Raw genomic sequence first — 23,285 nt, 5'->3', positions numbered from 1 at the left:
CGGGTCACTATAAATTCGAGATCGCTAAATCTAAGAGTACAGGAAAAAGGATAAATTTGGATCCTCTATATTCCAATAATAGACATTGGAAAAGCTACTTCTAAAGCTTTTAGATTAAAATGCCCTTGATGTTTTAAGTTGAAATGCACTTCCAATCTAAAAAGGTTAATGATCAGTGATCTAAAGGTCACCATTATCAGAATAATATTTTTGAATCATGCAAGAGACACTGAATGCCTTTAGATGTCTGCTCTATGCATAGCTTTTCTTGCTAAGCAGTGGACTCAGAATTGATTGGTATGGTGACTGATTTCAGGCCACGTTTTGCAACGTGATGTATGCCCTTTCAAAAAAAAGTCAATGCAGCTTCATATGCAGCACACATACATTGTGTGAATGTCATAATGGCGCATAGAATCTGGTTGCATCTGCTACGTCAATGGATTTCCTAGTGATGAAGAACTATGTCCCTCAATATTAACACCACAGCTCCAGTTCAACCTTTTTTTGCAATACAGGATTAATAATACTGCAGTAAAAGAACAAATTTCAGTAGCTTTATTAATGTGGGACCTTCATTATATAGGACATCAGATTCTTAACAACAGTTACGTACTTTATGTATGTACATAGGTACTGTGTGTGTGTGTGTGCGCGCGCGTGTGAGCACATGCTGAGCGTGACCTCGGACAATTTCCTTTACAATCCATGGAAGGAAGGGCCAGCTGAGGCTGCAATTTCAGCCATTTCCCAGAGAGCAGTGAATACAATACTGAAACATAGAAACATAGCTTATAGGTGCAGGAGTAGGCCATTCAGCCCTTCATGCCTGCACCTCAATTCAATATCATCAGGGTTGATCATACACTTTCAATACCCCACTCCTGCTTTCTCTCCATACCCTTTGTTCGCTTTAGCCACAAGGGCCACATCCAGCTCCCTCTTGAACGTATCTAATGAACTGGCCCCAACAGCTTTCTGTGATAGAAACTTTCACAGGTTCACAGCTCTCTGAGTGAAGAAGTGCTTCCTCATCTCAGTCCTGAATGGCTTACCCCTTAATTCTGGACTTCCCCAACATTGGGAGCATTCTTCCTGCATCCGTCTTGTCCAGGATTTTGTATGTTTCCATGAGATCCCTTCTCATTCTTCTAAATTTCATTGGGTACTAGCCCAGTCTGTCTTCAGAACTGCCATTCTGGTAATCAGTCTTGTGAACCACTGGACTCTCTCAATGGCAAGAATGGACACTAACATGAATATTCAATAAAAAGTGAACAAAAAAACCCAACATTGTTTCCTCCACAATAAAGGAAATATTCCTAAATCTCTGTAACCATCTATGCATGCCAATAGACACATGTGCCAGCATAGTTAGTCTCAGACTGGGCCAGCCTCAACAATGGTGCACACATGAATAAAATCAAACCAATGTTACGATAAATATTTACAAGCGCAATTTAAATTGGAAGAAGATATCAATGCTACCTTTGTGCTCACAAGTAAGTCTTACATTACGGTCAATGAAATTGGGCAGGAAAGTTTAGGCTAAGATGCAGAGCCTCCCTATTTGACCAGGCGGTCTTTGATAAGCTGCCCTAAGCACCAGCATTGTTGACTAATGGCAGTTTGCAACAAGAAAAGCCTCCCCTGCCAGGGAATCATATGGTATCTCCCATGCATACCTGAAATTTTAATTAGAATTACATGGGAAATGGGTAAAAATAAGAGCGGGGGAGTGGCACACATCTCTAGTTTCACCACTGGATTGGTGCGCCACTGATAAAGTTCTGCCCCATGAGTTCAACAGGTCACTGGGCAGGTTTCTGTTGGTAAATGGCATTCACAATTACTAGATTCAAAACAGTATCCCATTGTTTACCCTATTGGAAGTTGGATGGTTAGACTAAATGAACCAATTATTCACTCCTTCCCATGATGGGCGGCATGGTAGCACAATAGTTAGCCCTGCTGCTTCACAGCTCCAGAGACCAGGGCTCGATTCCTGGCTTGGGTCACTGTCTGTGCAGAGTTTGCACACTCTCCTCATGTCTGCGTGGGTTTTCTCCAGGTGCTCCGGTTTCTTCCCACAGGAGGAAACCGGATATGAAGGGATGCGGGGGTAGGGCCTGGGTGTGATTTGTGGTCAGTGCAGACTCAATGGGCCGAACGGCGTCTTTCGGTACTGCAGGGTTTCTATGATTCTATGATCTCTATGATTCACAGTCCAAAGATATGCAGGTTAGGTTGATTGGCCATGCTAAAGTGTCCTGAGATGCATAGGTTAGAGGGATTAGCGGGTAAATAGGTAGGGATATGGGGGTAGGGCCTGGGTGAGATTGTGGCCCGTGCAGACTCGATGGGCCCAATGACCTCTTTCTGCACTGTAGGGTTTCTATGATTCTATGAGTATGCCTCCAGACCAGAGTTTTGTTGTGTTGAAGTCAGAGTGTTACATGCAAAGTATACTTAACACAGTATTAGTTCCCAGGTTGATTCTAGCCAGCAATCAAATATGACAATAAGATATGACAGGCACAATGCTACATGTATATGTTTTAGAATATTTAGCAATTCAATAGAATATATTTCCTTTTTAAATTGAGTAGCTATAGTATTAAGGATCCTAAGAACGCACACCACGTGAAGAACTTCTTGTGCAGTACCCCATTATAAATTTAATTACATTTATTTGAGGAAGGGAACTGCTGTTTTGTAATGCAGTCTCACATTTTCCAGAACTGCAATTCCATGGCTGAGCAGTTATTCACGCACAAACAAGCTGAAACTTCAATCTCAAACAACAGCCAATTATTTCCTTAAATATTTCTGCAATTTAAGCAATTTTGAGACAGAGACCATCTTGAACCCCTGGTCACTTGAGACAGATTCTCTGTGCAGTTAGCATAATATATAGCAAACAATAAAGAGCTTGTCTATGCTGAGAACAGACAACCAACTAAATAACTGGCAATATAAGAACTCAAAAGTTCTGCACTGATCTTTCTTAATATTCAATATCAAGGGTAGAAGAGGGTGTCATAAATGTAAAGGTTCAACATCACTGATTGTTCCTGTCAGTGGAGTAGGATCATGATTTTAATTCTACTGTGAAATATCCCGATCTATCAATGCTATCAGTTAGGGATTGTCATCGAAAAATCAAAGGAACCCTACAGTGCAGAAGGAGGCCACTCAGCCCATCGAGTCTGCACTGACAACAATCCCACCTTGTCCCTATTCCCATAATCCCATATATTTACCTGCTAATCCCTCTAACCTACACATCCTGGGACACTAAGAGACAATTTAGCACGACCAATACGCCTAACCCACAAATCTTTGGATGCTGGGAGGAAACTGGAGCACCTGGAGGAAACCCATGCAGACACTGGGAGAATATGCAAACTCCACACAGACAGTGGCCCAAGCCAGGAATCAAACTCAGATCCCTGGAGCTGTGAGGCAGCAGTGCTCACCACTGTGCCGCCGTGCTGAAATTCTTGTTCTATGAGTTTAATGTTGCAATTTTATACATGCCTCTTCCAGCACTTCTATTTTTCGAAAGGCAGACTTACAGGCCAGAATTACCTGGTCATTCATGCCCCTCCACCACTGCCAGCGAGGATGGAGAATTTGGCACTCAGCTAAATCTCCGTTCACTGCAGCGGGACCAGCCAATCCCACTGGCATGAACACCTGGAGAGTCACACCTATGGACTCTGCCGTAAAGTTTAAACCAACAGGCTGATTTATTTTACTGATATGAACCTGAATCTATTGTAGAATTCTCCTTAAAAGATAAAAAGTAAGAAAAGCATTATACTATCCATATTAATAGGCTAAATTCATTCTTAATTGCAATTCTCTGAAACTGAGTGGTACTGGACTTAAGAAGGGAGTTCTCACCATCTAGCCTGACTGCTTATTCAGACTTCTATGCACCATCTGTCCTTATGCATTTCAACAGAAAGCCAAGTACCAGATCTTCATCCAATTCTTGAGCTGCCAAACAAACTGGTTACCACCAACCAAAACGTGAGCTTCCTTGCAACTACACTCACTGGGTTTACTTGAATGGTGCCATTTCAATCTATTACCTGCAAGTATCATCAAAGCTCTAATGACACAAGCTCATATGGCATGCAGGAAGCACAGTTTCTTCAGCTGGATTTAAATTACATTTGCAAAACAACCTGTGCATTCTGTAAGCTTAACACATATTGTATGTTGAGTTCAGCTTAACAAGTTTTCGATAGATTACCCAACATTTCTCTTCAGTCAAACCATATGACAAGAGTGGGGTGTGGGGGGTGTAGTGATACTTGAGAGGTGGAAGGCAGGTGTACAATATAGCAAGTCCCCAGTTAAAGTTATGCTTGCATTCCTGAAAATTGCAACTTTAAGTGAAACAGCTTTAAGCGAATCATGTGTTCCCATAGGAATCAATGTTAAAACCAGAATTCAGGTTCCTTCAAACATTTGTTGCCCGGAAAAATTAACGTACAAGTTGATAAACTGTACTGTACGGATGCAGCACTGTGCATTCCTAACTGGAACAACTTACAAAACAAATCACTGAATGTAACAGAAATACTGTATAAATTCAAATTAGCTGACACTAAATAACCCAAACAAGTCCTGAGTAGCACAGCGCCTGTGTCACATCCACAGCAATTCTGAAACTCAGCTCAACTTTTGCTTGCCTTCCTTTCCCACTGTCGACTTCCTCCTTTCCCATTCTGTCCTAGCTGTGTCCGGAGCACCCTTCCCAATTATCTGCAGTAGGTTGGTCTCTTAACCAGGACCACAAATGGAAGATAGGGTGGGAGGCCGTGGATGGAGGCAGGGCTCCTGCTCCATGCCCCCCACCCCCAGCAACTGTCACAGATAGCAGGGCATGTGGGGGCAGGGGTGGAGCCCAAAGTACAGACAAATTAAAACCAAAAATGGCAAGACCAATTGGAAAAAGACCCTAAAGAAGTAATAATATTAAAATGAAATGACGTTAAGTGGGCCAACTTAAGGGTGTGCTGTGCAAAATTAGGTGGTAATGTAAACATTGGAAGGGAACACAAAGAATCTGCAAAAACATGTAAACAGGTTAAGTAAATGGACAACTTAATGTAATTTTGTTTTAATGTCTTTGCCCAGGCAAATGTGGAGCCACTAGAAGACCAATGCGGCAATGTAATTATGCAGCATTTCTTAAGAACCAAGCATAATTACGTGGATTTTCCACAACACAACTGTATGTAAGGCTTTTAATAATTCATCACCACCTATTCTACAGGAGTTAATCTTTCACTACATAGGGACAATGCATCATTTAAACAATTGGCAGCTGTGTGCATTGTAAAATTTAAATGCTGCCTAATATTTGAAGAGTCGCTCATTGAAAATGGTACACTAGAGATTAAGTTCAGGACATTCAGTCGCTTGCATTTGTTGATCAGACAGACAAGCACAGCTTTGTCTGTGGACAACTCAGTTATAAAAAAAACTTGTAATTCACAATGCAAGATAATTTTAACATAAAACAATTTCCTTACCATAATAGTTCCTCCGGTCTGTGTCCTGAAAGGTCTTAGTACTTTTCTCTGGATGATAAAGTTAGGCAGGAATGCCACGGGTAGTATTTCAGTAATAGTAGCAACAATAAATGACCACTGTGAAAGAAAGATACATGGGCGATTAGGTGCTGTGTTACAACTAATTTTATATCATGAAGATAGAACTTTGATACAGAAGTCAAAATGGATGAACCATAATTCTGAATTTTAGACACCAATGCTTGAAATGGTACAATTAGTTTTCTTAAACTTCATTAATTTAAAATTGTAAAAACATATTCCAGTGAGAAAACGTTGATGAAGTTAATAAGATTTTATTCCTCCAGTCCCATGCATGGCAATGAGCACTAAGACTTCTCTAGGGGCCCCCAGTCAAATCTCATTCACTCCAGTCCGGGTGGATCTTGGAGGTCCTCCTTTATGTGTTTCGCTCAGTCTTCTTTGACCAGCTCCATCATCTTCTCCCACCTGGCGGTGTCCATTCTATTGGCACTGTGAACAGTATGTCTGGCAGACAAAATACATGTCCTACCAGCCTCAGTTGTCCCTCCTTCACCATGTCCCACTGGCATCCCTGCACAATCCTCTGTAGCACTTCCTTGTTGGTGATGCCATCTCTTTCTGATCTCCAAGCAGCGCAGACGAAAGTTGTCCAATTTATGTGACACTCTTTCCTTACATGTCTTGCTGATATAGTTGGTATGACTATAGGCATTTAGAGTTGCAGCTTCATGGTGTGTATATGATACTCAATGCCCACATAAATATGGAACTGCTGGAAGAGTAATGCTGCTTTTCCAATTCTTGTGTAGACATTGATCTCTACAGCATCCTACCTGGAAATGTTGCTCTCTAGGCAGACAAAATGGTTGCGATCCTCAATGTTCTGCTACCCGATGGTGATGGGAGGACCTTGTTGCTGCCCAGCCATCACTGTCTTGATCTTGTCACCAACCTTGGCGTAGCTACTCTCAAGCCTGGTGGTAAAGTCTTCAGGGGTGTGTGCAATTCTTCGGTCATCATCTATGAAATCCAGGTCCATCACCCAGTGGCATTGTCAATGGGATGCCAAAGCCAACACTCACCACTGCCTTCAGTAAGATGAAATCAATAACCAAAAGTAAAAAGACTGGGGAGAGTATGCAGTCATGCTGTACTCTTTTGATAACGTTGAAGGAGCCCGTGATGCACCTACTAGTCTTGACACAGCAGCTGGAATCATGGTATAGGATGTTAATATACCACCCTGGGATGCTGTATCATCTTGAGTGTATGATAGTGATTGCTGATGGATGCCATCTAAGCCTTCCTGAAATCAATAAGGTTAATAACAAGCAGATTCCAATACTCAGGTCTCTACTCTATGATGTTCCTCAGCATGACGGTCTGTTCGCAGCTGCCAGCCCAGAAACTTGTCTGTTCTTCACAAAGGATACTGTCTACTTTTGCTTTCAATCTGTTCAGCAGCACCATGCTGAAAACGTTGCCAAGTACTAACCAAATGTTATGCCTCTCCAGCTATCGCAGTGGCTGACATTCCCTAATTTTGCTAGCTCGAGGATTATTCCTCACCTCCAGTCATCTGGGTAATCTCCCAGTCCATATCTTGTTTAACTGGTCCATCAGTTCTGTTGTGATGGCGTTCTTGCAATGTTTCAATAGTTCTGCTGGTATCTCATCAATCCCAGTGCCTTGTTATTCTTCAGGCTCTCAATGGGTCGTTGGATCTCTGATCTAGCAATTTCTCCCATGTTGATGCTCAGTTGCTGAGTTATGGTGCTGTCATCGGGCTCAAACGTGACGCTGGTGTTGGGTTGGTTGACATTCTTCTGGAAGTGTTCCACCACCCTTGTTTCTTGTTCCTCATCTGTCAATAATATTCTGCCATCTTTGCCCTTGACTGATACGATGGTGTTGCTTCTTGCACCAGTCTGTTCTTGTAAGAGCCTGCACAGCATTTTGGAGTCAATCTGATTGCCTGCTTCTCATGCCTCTGTACCTTTTACCCCTATCCTTTTCATTTGTCTCTTCTGCAGCTCTTCATCAAGTTGGCTGTAAATTGTACACATTCAATGTTATTTTCCTGGTCCCACTTATTCTTCACCAGCTTTCTTGCAACAATTGACTTCTATATTGGGTCAATGGTCCATCATTATTTGTTGCCTTTTCTCCTCTGACTTTTGGACTCTCCTTGATCTATTTTTTGAAAATTTCCCACTGCCCCTCTGTGTTGCCTGATCTCAGTAGTACTTTAAATCTGTTGGTAAGAACAGTCTGAAATGTCCTTGCCCTGAACACATTCTTACATTTCTAGTACGCCAAGAAACAAAACTCTAAACAGTTCTGCTTACAAAAAGAACTGCAGTGTTAATCTATGTTACACAGTTATTACAAAACAGAAATTAGGTTATTTGTCACAGCCAAGCTAAGGAATGCCTTTTCTTTTCTGGTACAGCAAAGAAAAGGCTCATTCCTCAATCTGGTGGTAGACTGTTTGCAGACATTCGTTGTCAATGCTAAATGTTTACTTGCTCTCAAAATAGGTAAAAGTGTATTGAAGTATAAGCTTAACTGCTGACATCATAGAAATCTTGATCGAACCATATCAAAAGAATATGCCATAAAAGGACACTGTAAGCCTTGGAACAAAATTTGCAGGAAATTTATGCCACAGTAAAGATGCATCTTCTGTTACCCCACTATTCTTTATTACTCATTCATGGGACATGGGGGTCACTGGCTGGCCAGCATTTATTGCTCATCCCTCGTTGCCTGAGGGCAGTTGAGAGTCAACCACATTGCTGTGGCTGTAGTGTCACATGTAGGCCAGACCAGGTAAGGACAGTAGATTTCCTTCTTGAAAGGATGTTAGTGAACCAGATAGCTCTGACAATCAACAATGGTTTCAAGGTCATCAGTAGAAGCTTAATTCCAGATTTTTTTTAAATTGCATTCAAATTCCACAGTCTGCCGTGGCAGCTCCTCAGAACATGAGCTGTGTTTCTGTCTTGCGATAATACCACAAAGCCATCACCTCCTGTCATTACATAACATTATACTCGAGGAAATGGTAACATAGGTGACAAGCTTTGATTTGCACCACTCTAAAATTTCCTAGACCCTCTGAGCTCCTCTGCCATGGCCCTGACTAAAGCTATGAATGCCAAAATCATTGAAACATAGAAACTAGAACCAGTAGTAGACCATTCGGCCCTTCAAGGCTGCTCTGCCATTCATTTTGATCATGGCTGATTGTAGAATTCAAAATCCTGATCTCCCACTTCCTCCCATAACCCTGGATCCCTTTAGCCCCAAGAGCTATATCTAATTTCTTCTTGATGTCAGACACTTTGGCCTCAACTACATTCTGTGGTAGTGAATTCCACACATTCACTATCCTCTGAGTGAAGAAATTTCTCCTCAAAGGTTATTATCCCTTATCCTCAAACTATGGCCCCTAGTTCTGGACTATCCCACCACTGGGAACATTCTTTCTGAGTCTACCCTGTCTAACACTTACAATTTTATTAGTTTCTGTGAGATCCCCTCTCAATCTTCTAAACTCCAAAGGATGTAATCCTAGCCCACTTAGTCTCTCTTCATATGACAGACCTGCTATCCCAGGAATCAGCCTGGTAAACCTTTGCTGTAGTCCCTCTACAGCAAGGACACTATTACCCAAAACTGCACACAATACTCCAGGTGCGGCCTCAACAACATCCTATACAATTGCAGCAAAACATCCCTAGCCCTATGCTCAAATTCTCTCGCTATGAAGGCCAACATACCATTTGCCTTCTTTACCGTCTGCTGCACCTGTGCATTTACTTTCCGTGACTGATGCGCAAGGACTCCAAGGTCTTGTTGAGTATCCACCTCTATCAATTCACACCCACTCAAGTAACAATCTATCTTCCTATTATTGCTGCCAAAGTGGATAACCTCACATTTATCAACATGAAACTGCATCTGCCATGCTCCATCTCGCTATAAAATTAATGGTGATACCCATTGGTGATAAATTTGTTGCGTTAATGCTGTTATGAACAATGCTGCCAGTCAGATTGAACCAGAATGACTGAGACCTGGAAGCAATACTAGTGATATTGCAAGAAGAGAAGTTAACAAAAACCTCAATTAATTGGAGAATTTCAATGAACTGGAAAAAATACTCGCTTCATTGATGCTAACTAACTAAATGGCAATTATGTTTATGCGTGTACAGATAGCAAAGCCACTCAAAACACTCTGCAGTTGAAGATACTAGCTGAATCAAAGCAAAATTTGACCTTTTACAAATACCAAGGCCTTTAACAATAACCTTTTTAAAAAGACAACTATAGCTGTTTTAGGTAAATGGTTCATAAACTGTATCCAGGAACACAAATTTGAAATATGTCAGTAGTATTTTCTGGATACCTCCCGGTTATTATCCCTGGTCAGACTTTCACATTTCAGAGTGGATGCACCATCTCTTTAATCACTTATGCTTTAACATTTAATTTTGATCAAACATCCAAATAATGAGTTTAACTCAGCATGGTGCCTTAGCTGGCAGATTGCAGCATCTTCTTAGCCGTGAACATTAAAGGGGTCAATATATTAGCCATTACATCACTTCAGAAATGCCATCTACTGAATACGTTCCAGGCAATTTTGGTGCGAAGCCACTGGAGGGTCAGGAGTACAGAAGTCTAACCTATGGTGCTAATGGCCAATTGTGCCATTCCAGCAAATTTCAGGCCACCATTGGTATTTTCAACTCCAGTAAAATGAACAGGACTCATTCCAGCCTAGGCCAAAGTTATATTTTCTTTCTTAGCAAGATTAATGGAGATAACATCTGTACAATCTATGCAAGGCATTTGAGAACAGGATAAACATCCTGGATTTCTTTTGAGGGGTGAAAACTGCCAGAATTAAATCATTTAATTATATTAATTCAAAATCCCCATCAACTCCTTTTCCTTCCCTCCCCGAAAATAAAGATACTACATTCGGTCCGTTCTTGCATACTCCATGCCCCACATTCCACTGCAATGAGTTCACCATAGTCATTATACCAAAATATGTGATCTGCTTCCGTAATACCATCTGCATATTTTCACATTATGCAGAGTACATACTGAGTGATGGAAACATCATTTTCATACACAAAACATTCAACTAAAAAAATTTTGCCTTTAATGTTTGTGAACAGAAAACATATACACAAACAGTAAGCATTCTGTAAGCACAGATAGCAAGCCAAATAATCAACACACACACACAGGAATACAACACAAAGGGCCAAATTAGCCTCCCCCTTTCACATGCAAGGAAGGGATACCATTTGCTCATTAGATCTAAACATATTGCAATTGCAAAACAAAACTGGCAACGAGTTTGCAATGTCTGCACTCGGAAGAAAGCACAGATACTTGAAGACTCTCAGGCCAGTTGTAATCAGAACACATTGCCACATCCTGCATATGGTTTTTTTTTTGAGCAGTAACTCCTAAATTTGTGTATAAATGAAACTAATCTGCGGTAGAACAAAATCGTTCTTCCCCCCTCGTCCCACCCACCTCCCGCCAAATATTTTGAGTTTCCCATCACCGCTGGGACAAAAATTCAAAAAACAACCTTGGAATTTTGATTTGGAGGAATGATAAAATTCTGGAGTAATTGGAACGGTTTACTGAAGATTGCCAACAATGATCAGTCCCTTCCTGGAACTTCCAAATACCCTTCAGGATGTGCTTATGTACGTTAATTAAATCCAAAAATCAGACACTGGACATTTAGGACAGGAACAGGTAGAATACAAAACATTCTTTCATGGATGTAAAAGGTCAGTTTTGCACTTCCAGTGTAAGGGTGGAGAACTGGGCCCATTCTATTTAAAACACAGAATTAATAAATTTCATCTCAACTAAGAAGGTGGTTCCATTTTTGTTTAACATTGAAACACAAAATAAAACACTTGCGCAAAACAATTTCACTTCAACCACTACTGTTCATTGCAGGCAAAAGAAATATGTTAGCTCAAGATCAAAATCTTGGGCTAGCCTTTGAGTTAATTCATTTTCACAAGCATGTACACAGCAGAAGCACAAGAAGATTTACTTGGATACCTCTTGTAAGCCTTCCAAGAAATGGTTCTGTTTGCAGGAAGAAAAGAAAATATATTCACAGAATATAAATGGATGCAACAATGAAGAAATTCATTTTAGGTGCCAGGTCAGTACTTTAAACAAATCACACATGATGGAGGATTCTGCCATCAAGCAAAGACCACAACAAGAGATATTAGATTATGCATTCCCAGTGATTAAACCAGGGCAGCATTTGACACCCATAACTCAAGAGTGAAATGGTTTTGGAAGCATCTGTGAAAACATGCACATTATGTTGAAAGGAACCCGCATTATACTTTATCATAAATTACAAAAGTTAGACTGAATTACTAAGTTATATTGATAAAGTGCAGTCACATGGAATTAAAAGGAAACATTATATCACAACACATTCACAGTACAGCTTGCATGAGTGCATTTTGTAAAAAGAAAATCAGCCGTCAAGTACAAACATACATGCCCACAAGTCACAGGGAATTCCATCACTGCACGCAAAAGATACGAGAATTGATAGCTTACACAAAATTGATTGTAATTATAAATGTACATCCACACACCCAAGGCATGCAAAATATTAAGAGCTAAATTATTTTTTTTTAAATTAGGGGCCTGTCATTTAACCGACATATTTCACAGTGAATATGAATGGTTTCTTCACCAAACTACAAAAACAGGACTTTAATTTGTGGGCATTTACAGTTACTTGAATTCCAAGGTGTGCTCAATTACAAAGAGCTTGACTTTGCACTTAAATCATGATGTGGAAATAACCAAGATCCGCACACATGAGGACGGCCTCAACTGTGATCTTGGGTTCCTGTCACACTATTTGTAAACCCCCACAAAATCTCACTAACTGTCCTGGCTGGAGAAAATACACATCTCTTTAACCTGTACTTAACCCTTTCTCCACTCACACTGTCTGCACCTTCAAAACTTGATCACCTGTAAAGACTCACATTCCAATCATTACCTTGTAAATTGAGTTTGTGTCTGTATATACCGTGTTTGTGAACACGAAGTACTCACTCACCTGATGAAGGAGCCTGAGCCTCTGAAAACTAGTGCCAAATATACCTGTTGGACTTTAATCTGGTGTTATGAGACTTCTTACTGCACTTATGTGACAGTTGGCAAGATCAAATTGATCGTCTGGACATTGTGAGGTAATGTGGAAAACAAAAGTGGAATTTACAGACACACGAATCATGGAATTACTACATTGCAGAAGGTGGTCATTCAGCCCATTGGGTCTGCACCAACTCTCCAACAGAGCATGTTACCCAGGCCTATTATCATAAACCTACACATTTACCATGGCTAATCCCCTCAACTTACACATCTTTGGGCACTAAGGGGCAAATGTAGCATGACCAATCCACCTAACCCACACATCTTTGTGCTGTAGGGGGAAACTGGAACACCCAGAGGAATCACACACAGACACAGGGAGAACGTACATACTCCACAGACAGACACCTGAGGCTGGAATCAAACCCGGGTCTCTGGTACTGTGAGGCAGCAGTGCTAATCACCATGCCATGACTGATCCAGATGGCGGCACTGAGGTTTAAAATATGTCACAGTTCGAAAGCTTTGACATAATGGAGGATAGCTTAAAGTGGATGCCATTAGATGAATTTTACAGTGTAGGCATCAAAATAACTCAATTTCAGAGATACACTTGGGCCAAAAACAAATATTTTTTCCAGCTATAAAAAAACTGTAATTTCAGGTGCAAATGAGAGAATTTGTCAAAATTTTCCACTTTTAAAAGAACACTACAAAGTTACTGATCATTAATTTATTGATTATAATACATGTATTTATTAGAAATATTTCATAACATATTTCATTTACAATTCTTTTTAGGTGTTCAAGCTAAAATTTGTGAATAATAGAAAGTGAATTCATAGAATCCCTACAGTGCAGAAGGAAATCATTTAGCCCATCAAGCCTGCACCAACAATAATCCCACCCAGGCCCTATGGCATAACCCCTCGTATTTACCTGGCTAATCCCCCTGACACTAAGGGGCAATTTATTACGGCCAATCAACCTAACCCGCACATCCTTGATGTGAGGGAGGAAACCAGAGCACCCAGAGGAACCCCACACAGACACAGGAAGAACGTGCAAACTCCACACAGTCACCCAAGGCCAGAATTGAACCCAAGTCCTTGGTGCTGTGAGGCAACAGTGCTAACCTCTGTGCAACACTGCTGACCAGGAAGGCACAGAATCATAGAATCCCTACAGCGCAGAAGGCGGCCATGTGGCTCATCGATTCTGCACCAACGCTCTGACAGAGCATTTTACTCAGGCCAACTCTGGCCTATCTCCATGATCCCATGCATTTACCCAACTAATCCCCCCCAACCTGTAAAATTGGGTAATTACGTTCCAGAAATTACTTAACTGCGGAAGCCTAAGAGCCTAAAAAGCTGACCATCCTGTTAAGTGCCAGCTTCTCATCAATAAGTCTCTTCCACAGCTAGCATCTCAACTACCAACTGAAAATGGTCCGATAATCATAGGTACCAGAATATTTTGCACAGCATGATTATCTTTGATTAGTTTTATATTTAAGCAACATTCTTAAATTCATTCAGAATTTCATTTCCTTTTGAATCAACATTTTTCCAGTCTCTTCTTTATTCCTTAAAACAGACTAGTTCAGTTGAATCTCACACTTTTGTTTCTAATAAGAACATAAGAACATAAGAAATAGGAGCAGGAGTAGGCCATCTAGCCCTTCGAGCCTGCCCCGCCATTCAATAAGATCATGGCTGATCTGTCGTGGCTCAGTTCCACTTTCCCGCTTTCTCCCCATAACCCTTAATCCCCTCTCTTATCAAAAACCCATCAACCTGCGTCTTAAAAATATTTAGCGAGGCAGCCTCCACCACTTCAACGGGCAGAGAATTCCAGAGATTCACCACCCTTTGAGTGAAGAAGTTCCTCCTCAACTCCATTTTAAACCACCCCCCTTTTATCTTGAGGCTGTGCCCCCTAGTCCTACTGTCTTTTTTGAGCGGGAAGAGTCTCTCCACCTCTATCCTATCCATCCCATTCATCATCTTATACGTCTCAATGAGATCTCCCCTCATTCTTCTAAACTCTAACGAGTACAAGCCTAGTTTATTAAGCCTCTCCTCATAGCTCAACCCCCTCAACTCCGGTATCAGCCAGTAAAACTCCTCTGCACTCCCTCCAAGGCCAAAATATCTTTGCGCAGGTGCGGCGCCTAAAACTGCACACAGTACTCCAGCTGCGGCCTCACCAATGCCCTATACAGCTGCAGCAAGACCTCCCTACTTTTATATTCAATCCCCCTCGCTATGAAGGCCAGCATCCCATTCGCCTTCCTGACCACCTGCTGCACCTGCAAGCTGGGTTTTTGCGACTCATGCACAAGGACCCCGAGGTCCCTCTGCACCGCCGCCTGCTGCAGTTTTTCGTCCCGTAAGTAATAGTCCTACCAAAGTGGACCACCTCACACTTGCCAACATTAAATTCCATTTGCCATTTCCTGGCCCATTCGCCCAGCCTATCTAGATCCTTCTGCAGACTCTCCACACCCTCCGCACAATTTGCCGTTCCCCCAATCTTGGCGTCATCAGCAAATTTCGACACCCTGCACTCGGTTCCCTCCTCCAGATCATCTATATAAATGGTAAAAAGCTGAGGCCCCAGCACAGAGAAGTGTTTTAAACTTCAGACGATATTCCACACATTTAATTTAACACACATTAAAGTAGTATGTCTCATGATCAAATCAGAGGTTTCAGGAAGAACTTCATGGCAGTAGTTCAGGCAGGCAATGGGTAGCAGGTAAGTTACAGCCAGGAGTCAGCATGCGTCCATGTGAAATGCTGAAGGTTGGCCCCAGATGGTCAGTGAGTTGCCAACACAGAAAGGTCCTCAGTGGACAGCTTGCCAATTAAAAGATGGGAAACCTAGCAGTGATGTGACAGTTTTAAGCCTGTAGCAGTACCTTGGAGTAGGTGGGTCCTCTGTCGAAAACAGAGACAAGTAAGATTGCATTACCGCAGGCACTATTAGTTCCAACAAGAACTCCAATGTTTTCTGATGCAGTGATGAGAATATTATCACAGCAAGTGACTGTCAGGTCTTCTTCCTCACACATAGCTGCGGGGTAGCATGCAAATTAGTGCATGGGTATGGAATGAGGTGACAGAAAATGGCAACCATGGAAACCGACTACACGGCAGAAAGAAATTTACTGATTCGCAACGGCAAGCCTCGCCTTTACATCTCTCAATGAAGATGTGGAGATGGCCTCAACTGGGATCTTGGGTTCATGGCATACAGCGGGTAACCTCCAACATTTGGTCTAGGCTTGCAAAATCCTACTAACTGTCTTAGCTTGAGACAATTCACACCTCTTTAACCTGTGATTATCACTCTCTTCCTTTGCACTGTCTGTACCTGTAAAGGTCCACATCGCTGCTGGATTTCCCATCTCTTAATTGGCAAGCTGTCTACTGGGGGCCTTTTTGCGTTGGCAACTCGCTGACCATCTGAGGCCAACCTTCAACATTTGATAGGAACACACACTGACTTTTAGCTGTAACTTACCCACTACCCACTGCCTGCCTGTACCTGTAAAGACTTGATTACCTGTAAAGACTCGTATTCCATCCATTATCTTCCAATTGTGTCTCTGTCTATATGCAGTGTTGGTGAACCCACCTCTCTACTCACCTGATGAAAGGGCAACGCTCCAAAAGCTCGTGATTCCAAATAAACCTGTTGGACTTTAACCTGGTGTGGCGAGACTTCTTAATGTGTCCACCTCTCATCCACTCAGCAAGGTCCTGCAGTATCTTACCATCGCTTTACTGGCTACACTTACTGTTTCTTCATGTCATCATACATAAACGTATGTTGAAAGCCATTGACAAAGGTGTTTATTAGCACACTTACACTCTTACTGCACCCAGAGCTGGCACATATTGAGAGCGTGCAAACCAGAGTAGGTTATGATCCTAGCGGTCAGGAGAACGTTCAGCCATTCTCCAGATAATGACACCAAAAGAAAAGGTTGCAATCAACACTACTGGGTGACAAAGAACACAGTGTCGAAGGTACACAGCAGAGTGTATAGGAATCTTTGCTTTCTCGTCTCTTGCTATTTAACAACCTCACCCACACTCAGCATGACAACTAACTCGCCTGCAACTGCTTACTCTTCCAACTAGTGCAAACTTTCCTTTCTCTTCCTTTTTGAAGGTCCAGAAACACAAGGATTCCAATCGCAGAGACTGCCTAGAATCATCCTTCAAGAGATGTTCTGTCGCTCACTATAATCTTTTCAAATCTAAACACAGAAACTTGTGCAGAACATAACAAGTCACAGAGGTCTGCACTAGAGATTCACAAGGAACAAATTATCAGGAGTGGGTGGGGGGGCTGTGCTTCCATGAAGACCGTTTTTTTTTCTATTTTTATTTGTTCCATTGGGACGTCCTTTAGAAACAGCACCCCAAACTTTAGTGAATGTTGACTGGGGGGGGGTGGGGAAGTGGGGTGTTCATTCAGAACCTACCCATCAGTAGCCTCCTTCAAAGAATCCCTTCAGTGCAGAAAGAGGCCTTTCAGCCCCTCAAGACTACACCAACAATAGTCCTATCCAGGCCCTATCCCCGTAACCTCACGTATTTACACTGCTAGTCCCCCTGACCCTGTGTGTTTACCCTGCTGGTCCCTTGACATTAAGGGTCAATTTATCATGGCCAATCCACCTAACCTGCACATCTTTGGAACGTGGAAGGAAACCGGATCGCACAGAGGAAACCCACGCAGACACAGGGAAAACATGCAAACTCCACACAGCCAGTGACCCGAGGCCAGAATTAAACCCAGGTCTCTGGCACTGTGAGGCAGCAGTGCTAACCACTGTGCCACCGTGCCACCGGTTTTGACTACACATTAAAAGATACGATGGGAAAAGCTCACAGTGCAGCCTGTGGACCACACACCACTTTTCCTACCCAGGTTGACATATACGGTAAAATCTTGCTGGCGTTTGCACCAGCGGAACCTTATAATCCTGCCGACAGCACACCCCCACCATTGGGCTTTCCCATGACACAGGGAGCATTCAACAAGAAGTCCTGTTGACAACAGCAGGACCACAAGACTCTGCCACCTGATTGGTACACTGCCTCCTGCCATTGTGAAACACATCGCGAAGGGGGAGGAAAATCCCACATGTAGTCACAAAATGAGAAAATTCTGCCCCAAGAGTCAAGGCACGGACCTGCAGGATCCACTGTTCAGGGATCACACACCAGTCGCACACAGTGACCACTACATTGTGTGGTCACATGAAGAAGTCCATGGGGTGACCAGGGTGCAACTGATAACACATAACATTTGGGAATTCCAGCAATTTCCTCAAAACCCTCAAGTCCAATCCTGCTACTTCTGGATGTCCATTTTATAGGACAGAACAGAAGGAGGCTATTCAGCCCATCGAGTCTGCACTGACCACAATCCCACCCAGGCCCTATTCCTGCAACCCCATGCATTTACCCTGCTAATCCCCCTGACACTAGGGTCAATTTAGCACGGCCAATCATCCTAACCCATACATCTTTAAAAGTGATTAACATCTTCATCTGGCATTAAGCATTTGCTTAGCACAAGCAAGGTCATTATTGATTTTGATACACCCCATGGAGACCTTGAAAGGGCCAGAGACAGGGAGTCAATAGTGTCAGTGATCTTAACTGCAATATGAAATGACAAAAATAACAATTGATTGCAGGTTTTACTGCATGTTCCCATGAAATCAAAGAAATCTTGGAACACGCCTCACTCCTTTGGAGCTGCAGTTTAGAAATATCAGTTTGGTTCAATTAACACCAAAAGAAAAAATACTGGAAAATCTCAGCAGGTCTGGCAGAATCTGTAAGGAGAGAAATTTGCCTTTACTTTCTTTCATCCTTGGTTCAACTACTTGTGGTTTCTACTCCTGCCAGAGTACGATCCATAGAAGGACGACCATGAAGAAAAGTCTGAAGCTAGAAGTATCTTAAGAGTTAGAGCGCACTACAGCAGCTAGTATTTAAAAATTATCCAAGGTTCAAATCTCTTTAAAAGATAATTCTAAAATTAGCTGATTACTTGGTGATTTTATCAGATTTCACAACGCCAGTAGAAATGCTGTCCTTCACTTCATCTGATTTATGCATAACTCTGCTGGTCTCTGCCAGACAAGTTATTTTCCATTTATCAATCATCATTTCCTTTCCCATTGCCAAGCCAGCTTTCAATTAAACTAATCAGTAAAAATCAGTCAGCTACTGGCATTTTGAAATTTCATTCCCGCACCACAAATCACATCAGACAGTCCATAAAAATAGAATGGAAATTCAAGAATGAAGCAAAATGCAATCAGACTAACTAGAACCCACAGACATTTCATTCATTCAGTAAGTATAAAAGAAGGTTCACAGATGCTGGACTCAACACTAGGTTAGATGCTTATTTGTGTGTGATAAATGCAACATTAATTATATACCATGTCCTCACCCTTAAGTTTATCAAGAATATTTTGAAAACAAAATAGGGGCGATTCTCCCCAAAAAAATTCTAAAGTCGAATTTGCGTAAAAATTGGTGTAAATCCCACTGTTTTTTCAGCGGAATTTTCAAAATGAATCTCCCATACCATGCACTGCAGGGTGCACTAGTGTGATTCACGTGAAAGATCAGTGGGCGTTCCCACTGGAGAAGCCAGCAGCATAGCGCTGAGCGGGCCACTGCTCATCCACCAATCTGTCCACACTGAGATCGACGCAAGTGCAGTGGCCTCTGTCTGCCGGCCTCCCGATCGCTGGCCAGCCTCACGACCCCCACATCGCTGACTGCGTGATTCCCCCATGGTCCGATTGCTGGCCGCCCAAATATGTCCAGGTCAGACTCAACCCTCTCCCCCACCCCCAACCGATCCCATTCCGAGCCCTAACACTCCCCCACAAAGCCCCAACCCCCCAGCAGGCTGCACCACCTCCCCCCCCCCCCCCCCCCAACCTCCCCCCAATTCCGGTGGCCATCTCCAATCGCTGGCCTCACTCCCTCTGTCACTCAGCCCAAACGCAATGGCGCAGTGGGACCCACCACCCCCGCCACTCGATCTCAAGGCCATGCCCTATCAGGCACTGCCCCCATTAGACCATGTTCCCTTGGCACAGCCCCATGACCAGTGGGCAGTGCCAAGATGCCCCGTCAGCATTGATACTTTACCCCTTGGGCAGTGCCAGGGGCTCACACTGGCACTGCCATGGTGAAAATGCTTGGGGGGGGGGGGGGGGGGCAGCCCCCCGTGCCCAACCTTCTGTGGGGCCTCAACTGCCCCCTCTTCACTCCAGCAGAGTTGGCTGCCAGCTCCCCACAAGTGGGGAGCTATACTAAACCCCACTGGAGTGAACCATTCCTGGCAGGAGGGCGGGAGGAGGCTGGTGGGCCCAGAGGCTTCAATGTTGGGCCCGTTAATGAAATTTAAATTAGATTGAAATTACTTTGTGAATATATTATGCAACTCCGTGCTGATTCCTGATGCGGAGCTGATTGCAATCATCGTGGCAAATTTTAAGTTTGGTATTATGGAAATGACTGAACAGAAGGATTAGGAAATAAACATTTCAAAACCTGCAAAACCTTGAGTGCAATTTACACCTTTTCAAAATAGAAACCCAAAGTGTGACAATACTGTGTCTTTAAGAAACATCTATGTGTCATGTTTCTTGTGCAGGCATTTTTAGCAGTCAATTCTATTTATCAGTGCTGCTTTTTCCATAACTGGCAGCCCATGTTAATATTGCAGGTACATAATTGCTCCTAATTGCTAGAATATTTGTTTTAATCTGGGCTAATGCACTGTTCTTATTTTAGTGTTTTCCCCTGCGGTTTTTCAGAATGGTGTTTGATTAGGTTGATTGATAAAAAAAGTAATGTATATGAGCGGGACTCGGCTTACACAGAAACACGCTCAATTACAATTTGGGATCTTTAGAGAGAAGTAGATCTCTGTGTGTGTCTCTCTCTCTCTCTCCCGATTTGGAGACTGGGATCTGGCAGAAAGTAAGTCTCTTCCTCTGAAGTTCAGCTGTTTCAAATATGCCTATTTCTCTGGTGGCTGCAGAATGGCAGCCAGGAGACAGGAATCCTTCTATATATGGCCAGAGGAGTTAAAAGGCTGGAAATCTACCATCCACGTGAGCCAATATGTTTTGTCTGTGTTAACATAATCTGAAGAGGGATTTATGCTTGTAGGAATATTGCTTACAGTGGAATTACAGAGACAGTAGTCAAGAATTGTATGTTGTCATGTTTAAGTATTTCAATGGTCAAAATTGATGCTAATTCTTTTGTTATATCTTAACTATGTTGTTAAATAAAGTTTGTTTTAATAAAAGCTTCCTAGTGGGTGACTGCCTGTGTGGAGTTTGCATGTTCTCCCCCAATCTGCATGGGTTTCCTCTGGGTGCTCCAGTTTCCTCCCACACTCCAGAGATCTGCAGGTTAAGTTGACTGGCCATGCTAAATTGCCCCTTAGTGTCAGGGGGACTCAGAGGATAAGTAAGTGTGGTTACAGGGATAGGGCCTGGATGGGATTGTTGTTGGTGCCGACTTGATGAGTTGAATGGCCTCCTTCTGCACTGCAGGGACTCTATTCTATGATTATTATAGTGATCGGGAGAACAATATTGGTCAGGACACTGAAAGACCCCCCTGCTCGGGAAAGGAACTTTAAAGTTCACCTAAACAACCATCAGGCGGACTGAACATTTACCAAATGAACCATATAGAACAAATTATATTTAGTGGTATTTCACACCTTTAACAGAATGAACGATCTCAAGGCACTTCACGGGACCATTCTAGAACAAAGTATGACACTTGGCAGCTACATCAGAGATATTGGGTTAAATGGCCAAAATCTTGGGCAAAAAGAAATAATTTATGAAGACTCTTAAAGGAGGAATGTGAAGCAGAGAAACGGAGAGGTACAGGGAGAGTATTCGACAACATGGAGCTAAGGCAACTGAAAGCATAAATACTAATGGTAGAACAATTATAATAACAAAAGATGCAAAAGAGAGCAGAATTTGAAGAGTCCTGGTGGAGATTGCAGAGATAGAGAGGGGCAAGGCTAAGTAGGGATTTTAAAATCAAGGCATCACTTGACCAGGGACAAATGTAGGACAGTGAGCACAGGCAAAATAGAGGAACAGGACTTTCCACATGTTAAGACACGGGCAGTGGTTTTGGATAATCTCAAGTTTATGAAGGATCGAATGTGGAAGACCAGCCAGGAATTCATTGTAATTGTCAAATCTAGAGGTAACAAACACATAAATGAATAAGGGTTTCAACAGCAAATGGCCTGAGACAGGCAAGATACTAGCGATGGAAATAAGTGGTCTTAGTGATCAGCCTCTGACCACATTTGTGCCACATCAGGACCAAATGAGACACTAAGGTTGCAAACAAACTGACTTGATCTTAGATTGTCACCAGGGAGAGGGATGGGGTCGCTGTTAGAAATTAGAATTTGGAACAAGGTCCAAAAATAAGACCACAAGGAACTACAAAAGATTGTGAATATAGCCCAATCCATCACACAAACCAGCCTCCCATCCATTGACTCTGCCTACACTTCCCGCTGCCTCAGTAAAGCAGCCAGCATAATTAAGGACTCTGCGCATCCCGGATATTCTCTCTTCCACCTTCTTCCTTCAGGAAAAAGACACAAAAGTCTGAGGTCACATACCAACTGACTCAAGAACAGCTTCTTCCCTGCTGCTGTCAGATTTTGAAATGGACTTACCTTGCATTAAGTTGATCTTTCTCCACATACCAGCTATGACTATAACACTACGTTCTGAACTCTCTCATTTCCTTCTCTATGAACAGTATGTTTTATCTGCATAGCGCGCAAGAAACAATACTTTTCACAATATGTTTAATACATGTGACAATAATAAACAAAATGAAATAAAAATAATGGCTTCCGTCTTCCAAATATTTATTTGGAGGAAATTTCTAAGTATCCAGTATTGGCTGTTAGATAAGCAGTCTGAAAATGTAGCAACAGTGAAGAGCCAAGGAAACTGATTGGTGAGGTGTTGTTAGTGTATACGTGGAAATTAATGCTGTGCCTTCGGGTGATGTTGCCGGAACACCTTATAGTTAAGAATAGCACAGACCAAGGCTGTATTCTTGGGGGATGCCAGAAGTTATGGTGCAGGAGCTGGAAGAGAAGCCTTTGCAAGCTTTATTGTTTACTCTAGCTTTTATTGTTGGTACTGTACAGGAATCTCAGTCTTGAGACATGCAAGCCCATAAAATCTGCCGCAGAAACAGTAAATAGACATCAAACAGAGAAGGTTGTGTTGCCCCAATAATCAAATAGCTACATCATCATTTGTCTTCACAAACATGAACTTGACACTTGAGCATGAAGGACCATATTACTACTTGAATCAACCCCTTCAAGAGAGGATGGGATGCAGAGATTTCTTTTTTAAAAGGGAGGGAAATTACTGCTCATATCTTAT

The 23,285-nt window shown here is 42.4% G+C and overlaps 1 protein-coding gene across 3 annotated transcripts in view; it reads right to left on the bottom strand.

Annotated features, from left to right (window-relative positions):
- hdac11 (histone deacetylase 11) overlaps positions 1-23,285 on the bottom strand; it is a 133,868-nt gene that overhangs the window by 89,885 nt on the left and 20,698 nt on the right. For all 3 annotated transcript variants that reach the window (XM_080182265.1, XM_080182272.1, XM_080182260.1), the window contains exon 5: positions 5,553-5,669. In XM_080182265.1, coding sequence (XP_080038391.1) covers positions 5,553-5,669 — 117 coding nt within the window. The remainder of the gene's footprint in view (positions 1-5,552; positions 5,670-23,285) is intronic.

The sequence above is a fragment of the Carcharhinus amblyrhynchos genome, chromosome 3 (assembly GCF_965287045.1).
Source record: "Carcharhinus amblyrhynchos chromosome 3, sCarAmb.v2.hapA, whole genome shotgun sequence".
NCBI classification, from domain to species: Eukaryota; Metazoa; Chordata; class Chondrichthyes; order Carcharhiniformes; family Carcharhinidae; genus Carcharhinus; species Carcharhinus amblyrhynchos.
This window is presented reverse-complemented; position numbering and strand designations above follow the sequence as displayed.